Below are 9,728 nucleotides of genomic sequence, written 5' to 3'. Positions count from 1 at the left end.
ATTTGAATAATAAAAATTTGTTAAAAATCAAAATATCCAATCTAAAATTTGTTAAGACCAATTTAGTATTTACTTATAATTGAAAATAAATAAAAGCCTTAATGATTGCATTTTTTGGAGCTAGTGTGCAGATTGTATCTGAGCCGATACATATGGATCTTCCAAGTGTAGCGTACAACTGGGCATAACATGTATCCCGCAATCACCAATTAATGCATTACCGAATATTCCAACAAGATTCTCTTCTGTTTTATTCCTTAACAAGAGTTAAGTTTTAAGAAGGAAGAAAAACTGTTAGAATTTCGTAGCTTAACTTTGACTCCATCGAAAGTCAAATGTGACAGCTAGTATTCTTGTGTTGCATATCGTTGGTTCCATTGTTGTGCTTTTACTTAAACATTATGTGAGATGGAGCAATTTTTCTCATATCACTATGCAATGATGATCAAACGCAGTATCATGATTGGTTTCTTCCACTTTGTGTTTTATATGTTTATATTGAGCAACCTTGCTCATTCATCGTCATCGTCCACTCCAAACTGTAAAGCATGGCTGGTCCAATCCATCCCCACAAATATGCCTCACCTCTTCCATGTCCCTGGTGTCCTCTCTACCGGTATATTAACTCTCATTATATTTTGGCATTCACAGTTTTTGTATAGAAAATTTAAGAAAAAAATATCAATAATTTTTCTCTAATTATGTTATCATGTTTGAGTAATTGGTAGGGGATGTGCTAAGTTGGATGGCTGGAAACTCCACCAGGAGGCTTGACATAACTGCTCAGTACTGGGAGCTGCTTGCTTCTCCGGATGATCCTCGCTCCGGCGATTATGGTTACTCTGAGCAACAGATGCAAGAGTTTGGTGCTCAAGAAGGTGCTGCACTCTATCAAGCGCTGGAGGATGCTGCAGACCGCAATGTTAGCATCAGGTGCATTTCGAATACTATGCTGTTACATACCATGCTCAAGTATTAGTCTTGTTTTTTAATGCCTTTGAATGTTATTTGTGCAATGTTGAATTAACCAAATTTGAAATGGATATTGATGTAGGTTACTGTCACATTCTGGAGTCTATCCAACATTTACCTTAGAGCCATCAAAACTTGCTGCCGGAAGGCCAAACGTCGAGAATGTGACCCTGCTTCTTAAGGATTGGTGGGGTTCAGGCATTGTCCATGCCAAAGTTTGGATATCTGATAGTAGAGATGTGTACATTGGATCTGCAAACAATGACTGGAAATCTCTTACACAGGTAAATTCAATAACTCATGGCTGTTTTGTCTTTAAATTTATAATATGTCAATAGGCAATTAATTTTTTTATTGTTACCATCTTCCTCTCTTCATCTTAGAGACTGTTATCTATTGAAATTCTGCATTTTTCTAATTGCTTATTACATGGTGGCTCTAGGTCAAGGAAGTAGGAATTTATTTTGCTGGTTGTCCAAGAATAGCTAACAAGGTTGAGATATATTTCGACAGTTTGTGGAAACTTGCATCTCTTAATTCTTCAGATTACACAAAAACAGTGTTTGATCAAACGTGGCAAGTTGAAAGAAAGGTTCCCTGTTGGTCACATTTCATTGATCCTAAAGAGAGGTGCAAGTAAGTCAGGAACTCATATTATGAAATAAAGCTTACTGAGAAAATGGCTGCTTAATTATGATTCAGTCTTACTCTTGAACTTTCAAAACAACTGTTTCCAATTATGTCGTCACAGGTCGCCTCTCCCTCGTTATGTAGAGACCCCTCGTGTTACAGGATATCCTATTCTGTCTGATCCTCACATATTTGAAGTTTCAATTCAAACATCTTGGAGTAACAATTCAACAATGCTACCCCAAGTCAGCTATCTCTCCTTTGCTCCTCCAGAGGTAAATAAAGATTATTTTCAAACAATTTTACCATGTGCATCGCTGAATCTAAGCATAAGAACTCAGGCTCTTTCTCAATGAATCTTAGTTGCCACTTCGAGATGCAAACTTAACATCTTACCATGCTACTGCAGCTATTGTTCGGCAAGTATCAGGCTGATGAGCAAGCATGGATTGAAACAATTAAATCTGTTGGAGCGAAGGAGACAGTTAGAATCAGTACCATGGATTGGCTTGGTCAATCAGAATTTATGGACCCAACAATTTTCTGGCCATCATTATCCACAGCAATATCAGAGGTAACTTCAAATCATTGTTTCTTTTGTTGCTTTCTTTCTTATCAATGACAATTCATCAAACAGGTTGTTTTCTCCAAGCATGCAACAGTGAAGTTATTGGTGGCATATTGGGCACACAACATCAATAACACAGATCAATACCTGAAAGCACTTCTCTACACCAACAATCTCTGCTCCTCTTTAAAGTACAATAATTGTTCTGGCAAAGTTGAGATCAAATATTATGTGGTTCCAGGTTTCAACATGACAGGGCCTGCAATTAAGGGTGGATCAAGAACAGGAAATATATACCCTGACTTTACAAGAGTGAATCATGGAAAATATGCAGTTAGTGATATAAGGGCTCACATAGGAACTAGCAATCTTGTGTGGGATTACTTTTATACTACAGCTGGTGTCAGCTTTGGGACATACAACACTGCCATTGTTTCTCAGCTCAAGGAAATCTTTGATGCTGATTGGAACTCACCCTATGCTGTGCCTGTTCCAGTTCAACAACTGGAGAAAGGCCATACTCGATCAATCTAAAAAACAATGAATTTGTTCATCTTTGCAGACTGTCGTTCCATGTGGCTGAGAAAAAAAAAAGGAAACTTTTTTCTTTTTTTAAGTGACTGCAGTTTGCAAAGAAAAGGATAAGAATAATAACTGTCATTTAGCGAAATTGCCTTTCTCCTTTGCTAATCCATGTGAAGGTTAAATCCAAAATAGTGCATTAATTTGTTAGAATAGAGCTTCCAATTACTAATGCAAATGCAAAGATCTGACGGTTCAAACTTCACAGGAGTTGCTACTGGTTTGCCAAAGGATTGTGAAGAGATGTGCTACATATTGATTTATTGGAAATGATAAGACAAGGGGGAACAATTTTATAGAAGACCAACAGTAGACCAAATTTTATAACACCAGGGATTCCCCAATTGCTTCTCACTCTAACGAAGAATTTTCTTTTCTCCTCTCCTTTACTGGTCATCCAAGGAAGAAAAAACCACAAAATTCCATTAGGCTGTGTTTGTTTATTGTCTTTCAAATACATGGACAAAGACACAAATACACAGAGACATATACACAAAGATACACAAATTTTTTATTGTGTTTGATGATATTGAATAAGACACACCAGTATAAACTAAATATCAATTTTACCCATATATTATCACCAATGGAATAAGGACAAGAGTAAATTACTAAGGATAAAAAAGTAAATATTTGTCTCATCAATGTGTCTCCATGTCTCATCTGTTTTGAAGGACACCAAATACATGTATTTTATGTATGTTTGTGTGTCACCGTGTCCTTCAAAAATCCGTGTCTCAGCAAACAAACGATGGACGTATATCACTAGTATCTTAGTCCCATCAAGCAAACGCAGCATTAAGGATAAAGTTCCAAAAATAAGAAAAAGCTGTAGAAGGCGTTCAAATTAAACTTCAGTAATTCATGTGAATAATTAATTAACTGCATTCAGGCAATAATCCTGGGACCAAGTTGATATCTACACCGAGTTCACAAAAAATTAAATTTCAGTAGTTCATGGGATAGTTAATTTGCATTCAAGCAATAATCCAGGATCCAAGTTGATATCTACACCAAGTTCACATGAAGTTAATATGGCAGTAAAATGGTTCTCTAGCAGAAATGGGTTTCAAATTTGAGATTTATGCCCATGCTAAAAAGCTCTTGGCACAACAATTTGGCTCCATATGGGACATTGACCATCACAATGTCATCCGCAGATTCACATATGCGGCAGTATGGACCCCTTATCTTGCGGCCACCAGATACTGGCCGCAATATCACATTAGCTACATTTTTGCATTTACTACAGATGTGTATCTGAGAGGAGTCACTGAGCGTAAAGAGGCGTTCATACAGGTTGGCTGATGCGCCGTGAGCTATGAGGCAGTCTCGCTCCATTTCACCAAATTTGATACCTCCGAACCGCTTCCTATCCGCTACAGGTTGTCGTGTCAGTGGATGAACGGGACCTGTATTCCTGAATTTTACTTTGTCCTCAGACATGTGGTGTAGACGCTGGTAGAATGTTGGTCCCATAAATATTAGTGAACGGACCATCTCACCAGTTCTCCCATTTAGTACTCTCTCATATCCACATCTTGAAAACCCATTTCTGCAATAGCAACATGAGTCGGGCTTAGTAAAAGATATAAAAACAGAACACATGACAGCTTAAACATTAACTACAGAGAAGTGATTCCAAACTTCAGCAAGAGCCACAAACAAAGGGATGTGGCCATCTACAGGCCACGAGACATGGGCAAACAAAAAATAACACTTGCATCATACAGTAATAGCAATTAGAAAGAGTAGTTCAAATTTCAAAAACAAGTTCTTCTGGAGAATTGCCCAAATAACATAGGACACATGTACCCCCTAACAATATTCGAAGCATTGAAGTAGCATAATCATCGTAATCAAACCGTACCTGTGGAGCTCATCCATGATGTCATCAACAGAGGGTGTGGAGAACGGGGTAGCATGCCTCAAAGAACCACCAAGAGCAATGCCCTTCCCCAAAGCAGCCTCAAGGAGTTGTCCTGGTGTTTGTCGTGAGGGGAATGCGTGTGGATTAATGACAATATCGGGAACCACACCATGTCTTGTGAAAGCGAAATTTTCCTGAGACTCCAGAAATCCCAAGACACCCTTTTGACCATGCATGCTTGAAAACTTGTCTCCAAGAACGGGAGTTCGAACCTGCAACATTAAATAACAGCTTTTTCCAATTAACAAAAATTCAATGCAACTATCATGAAAGTTAGCTTCAGATAAGCAGCATAAAGCATTAACAATTCATAAAATTTGGGTTTTACCAGTTACCTGTCTCAATGAAACCACAGCGAAATTCTTCCCTTCGTCATTTGAGGACAGCACAACCTTCTGAACATACCCTCTTTCGGTGTGTTTTAACTTTATGCTATGGTCTGCTCCAGATTCGGCACAACGACCAATAATAATATCACCACTTTGCAAATTTGCACTGACGTATGGAAATCCATCTTCGTCAAGGCTATCAACACGGCCAATTTTACTTTGTATCTTCCCAAAATTCACATTATCCTTCCGCTTCTCCTTAGATTCAGTATTATCAATTTCGGACTTGTAACTCCTTATATGCTCAGATCTGAACATACCACGCTGCAAAGAAGCACGGTTCATCACCAATGAATCCTCTTGATTGTATCCCATATGCACATTAACAGCCACAATTGCAACTTGCCCATTATAGAATTCAGCCTTTGGAAGTTTACTATTACCCAGTGGATACCATTTCTTACCAAGACAATCAGAAGTCATGGTACGGAAGAGGGGCTTCTGGGGATAGTACAACTGGTGTGACAAGGTGTCCACTCTGATGTTGGGGTTTGTGGTAGCAAACCCAATGGCCTGCGAGGAGTGCTTCTGGGCCTGGTAGAGTACCCTCCTTGCATGGTCATGATTGGCAAACGGTATCAGTGAACAGCTTAAACCCAGTAAAAATGACATGTCAAGTTCACAGTGGGTGTATTTGTCGCCATCTCTCCCAAACAAATATCTGATACCCCATGCAGTACGGCAGTCTTCCTCTTCTTCGGGCCCAATAAGTTCGATCACTCCATTCTCCAAAAGGGATTTGAAAGAAGAATGCTCCCATTTAGTTCCTTTTGATTCTTTTATCTTGTGAAGGTTTTCAACTACCAAAAGTGGACGTAGAATCCTTCCTGCATCAGTGTTTATGCGCACTTCTTTTAGAGATTTGTCCAATTTGATCTCCATCTGCAATGGAAAATAGTTACGACTACATTCAATGTTTAATAATAATAATAATGAAAACCACACAAATATATGCAGACATTCTATACTCTTACTCTGTATAATTAAGCAAAAAGAGGGGATATTAAAGTAACTATACAAGGCTTAAAATGAAAGCAATATTCCAAGTTACTCTAAACATCCAGTAACCACAGATAATGTCACCAAAGCAATAAACTTCCCAATAGAAACCAAGTTTCCAAATGAATATTTCACAACTATACTTGACATGTGAATGGCTGAATGCATCATCCAATTTTTAGGTTTAAGTGTGTTGTTAACCTATTAAAAGTATCTGCCTTGAGTTAATTTGAAATTGAATGCTTGTTCCATAAAATATCTAAAAAGATGGCTATTGTAAAAATAAGCCAACTTAGAACGAGAATTAAAAGTGTACCTGATGAGGTAATTGATTTCTACGCCTTTTACTTCTGAGATCTGTAACAAATGCACTGGAATTTGTGCACACACCAACCCAATCCCCATTTAGGAAGATCTTATCCTTGTCGCCCAAGTCAGTAGAAGTGTCATCAAGTAACTCTTCCATACCAGAGTCAAGCAACTCAGACAATATGATTTCAGTTATGTTGGTGCTTACCAGTCCAGTAACAGCCAAATTTTTCACCAGGCCACAGTTTTCACCATCTGGGGTAGAGAGGAGGCAGACCTTCCCCCAGTGAGAAGGATGCCTGTAACAAGAAACTTTGATCAGTATAACTGAAAATGGAAAACACTTTTTCCATGGATAAAACAACCCAAAGTTTCAAATTTAAAAAATGAATAAATGCCATATTTAACATGAAAAAAAAAAGTTAAAAACATATCTTCACAGGAAAACACAAACTAACATATTTGAACATTCAACTTCAACCAGTATATTAGAGAACTTATCCATAAAATTATGCACATAAATCCCTTTGGATGGAGGGAAAGTAAGCAGTTGAAGATAATGGTACAAAACCAGACAGCCATTAAATCCGGAAGCTGATGGTCTTACTGATAACCAAAAGATGGCCCAAATAGAAAGATTCAACCACAAAATTAAAGCACTCAAAAGTCCATCATGGTATGCACATCAGTCCCTTGGGTAAAGGGAAGGTAAACAGTTAAAATTATCAGTACAAACCCACACAACCAATATATCGCAGTAAAGTACAGGACGCTGATAGTCTTGGTAATAAGCAAAGATGACCTATATATATATATATTAACGTTTACATATCTCCTCTAAAACAAGGTACTTTACAGATACTGATATGCAACGAAATGGAAGAAACCCAAACATTCACAATAAAACTCAAATAGAGTCTGGACTATGCATGGAGCACAAACAAATCTAGTTGACAGCTGAACAAAACCTAATTTTCTTCCTTGTTAAGTCTTAACATACAATTTTGTTTTCTTGCATTAACCACTCACAACATAAATGCCAAAAGACAGAAAACGAATGAACCAACAGTCAGCTAGGCTTAAAATTTCCATCTAGACACAACTTATTCACTGCATGACTGCAAAAGGAGAGGGGAAAAAAAGAATTATAATACACAGAGCTTAAAGTAACTTACGGGTATCTAGCATCACCAACTTTTCCAGTGTACTGAACCTGCTGCCTTGTCCTTCTCAACTCAGCCATAGTTTGTAAAGGGTTGGTTCGCCCAACAGTTGCAACCACCCCAGAAATCCTTTCCAATCTCTTGTAAGGATGAGACCACGCTCCAGTGGAGAATGCTCTTTGGAGACCATTTGTAATTATCGAAGCATCAAGATAGCCTTCAATTGGGCGGACTTCACGGTCTGCATAGAGGTCTCTCTGCAATGCCTTTGACATTCGCTTCCGAGCATGTGCAATGTGCACTTTCAGCTCACGCTCTAAAAGCTCCCCAGCCAACTCAAGCCTCTTATTTCGAAAATCATCCCGGTTATCACACCTTCTGCGGCCAGTATAAGCCATTAAGAGACCTTTCACCATATATGCAAGGAATCGTGCCTTTTTCTTCAAGCCTCCCATGTTGGGAAAAATATACATTCTCAAGCAGTCTTCAACAGGTTCAGGAGGTGGAAACTGGACACCTTTAATACCCTTCTCTATGTAATTCACTGCATTCTTCCGTTCACGGAAATCGGAATAATTCTTACTCTCATCAGCATCGCGGATAGAGGCCAAAAGGATATTTTCGACTCTGGCATCATCATAACCAAAATCAATGAGCTTTACCACCTCCCTGTCAGATGAGACTCCAAGAGCAAAAAACAGCACCCAAATGGGGATTTCAATGCCCAGGAAGTATACAGTTAGGACCTTCTCTCCACTATCAATTCCTTCAACACTTGAACTTCCCACCAGCTTAACGATCAATCTATGCCTCTTCACTTGAGACTTGTACCCGATTGACCACCATGGATTATCTATGATCCAGAGCCTTCTCAAATAGATATGCTCCTGTGCAATAAAAGTCTGCAACATTTTTTTCCACAAAACGAATTAGAACAGTAACAAAGAAATACACAATGAGAAATACAAGAAATGCCTAAAACATAAAACAAAAGCATACACACACAACTCAAATTCTCAAAGCAAAACTAAACTGCAAGTTAATGACAAGTTAAGCTAACCTTCTCAGCACCCTTGACCAGGAAGTACCCTCCATGATCAAACTCACAATCGCCTTTCTCAACCCCTTTCATCCAGCACAGATCAGACTTGACCATAATAGGCAGTCTTCCAATGATGATTTCTCTGCTCTCTTCCTTCAGAGTCTTTTGTTCAAGGTACTGTTCTTGCCCGGTCTTAAATTTGTCACTCCTCACCATCTGTGGCACATACACCTGCCAACCACAACAAACAACACAGACACAAAACGTATCAATAGCAAATCAATCAGCTTCACATATCACAAATTTCAAAGAATCGAAAGTTACTGAGCTAAGCGGTGTTCACCTGAACTTGAATCTCGACTTTAATCTGTGAAGAGTATGTCATCCTCTGAAGGCGTGCATGTCTTGGAAGCATCTTGAAATCTCCATGCCCTTCGCCAGCATAGAACTTGGGTCGGTCGAGCGTCACCTTCCCAAACTTAACGGCGGCGTGACGGTAAAAATCATTTTCGTCGCGTTTCTTCGAAGGATCATAACCAGGCTCCACAATGAGATCACCAAAGGAATCGAAGGCGCTCTGAACACCGGTGGCGATAAACTGGTTGAAGGAATTGATCTGGTGGCTAATGAGGCCGTACTCCGCGAAGAAGAGCTCGGCAGCTTTCTTGCAGAAGTTCTTGAGTGGCTCTCGGCCTAAGCCCCTGAGTACGCCGTTTGAGGGGAAATCGTCGTCGTCGAAGTTTTCGTCGGAGTCAATGTCCATTGCATCGTGCTTACCCTTGTCGTAGAGCTTGACGTCTTTGCTGGAACCAATGTGACCCATGGATGATGATTATCGAAGCTGATTTTGGCGAAATAAAAGGGTTCGAAATACTAGGGTTTGAGGTTTACTGTGTTAGGGTTTTAGCTCAGAGCTACTACACACTCTGAAGAAGAAGAAGAGGAAGAAAGATGAAGAAACAGTGAATGAGACTGTGTTACTATGAGTGAGAGTGTAAGCTCGGTTCTCTTTGGGAAGGGTATAAATGGCAAAGCAGTGCTTCATATTTGCAGTAGTTTGCTTTGTTCACATTAGAATTTTAGAAAGGCTAAGAAGTCGAACCGGTCATTGAATGTTATTGGTTCATTTACAATTTAACTGAAA

The 9,728-nt window shown here is 39.1% G+C and overlaps 2 protein-coding genes across 2 annotated transcripts; one reads left to right on the top strand and one right to left on the bottom strand.

Moving 5' to 3' along the window:
• LOC107621651 (phospholipase D Z-like) lies at positions 269-2,737 on the top strand. The gene is made up of 7 exons (XM_016323680.2): positions 269-616; positions 729-933; positions 1,055-1,256; positions 1,415-1,608; positions 1,724-1,877; positions 2,012-2,176; positions 2,240-2,737. The coding sequence occupies exons 1-7, from the start codon at positions 409-411 to the stop codon at positions 2,702-2,704; spliced, it is 1,593 nt and encodes a 530-aa protein (XP_016179166.1). The 5' UTR covers positions 269-408; the 3' UTR covers positions 2,705-2,737.
• Positions 3,591-9,642, bottom strand: LOC107622808 (DNA-directed RNA polymerases IV and V subunit 2). The gene is made up of 7 exons (XM_016324848.2): positions 8,928-9,642; positions 8,603-8,815; positions 7,555-8,444; positions 6,387-6,678; positions 5,018-5,953; positions 4,623-4,894; positions 3,591-4,307 (listed from the first exon to the last, which is right to left on the bottom strand). Exons 1-7 carry the CDS (start codon positions 9,405-9,407, stop codon positions 3,806-3,808), a joined length of 3,585 nt encoding a protein of 1,194 aa, XP_016180334.1. The 5' UTR covers positions 9,408-9,642; the 3' UTR covers positions 3,591-3,805.

This window comes from Arachis ipaensis, chromosome B10, assembly GCF_000816755.2.
Source record: "Arachis ipaensis cultivar K30076 chromosome B10, Araip1.1, whole genome shotgun sequence".
In the NCBI taxonomy this organism is placed as follows: domain Eukaryota; kingdom Viridiplantae; phylum Streptophyta; class Magnoliopsida; order Fabales; family Fabaceae; genus Arachis; species Arachis ipaensis.
Note: the sequence above shows the minus strand (reverse complement) of the source record. Positions and strands in the feature narration are given on the sequence as shown.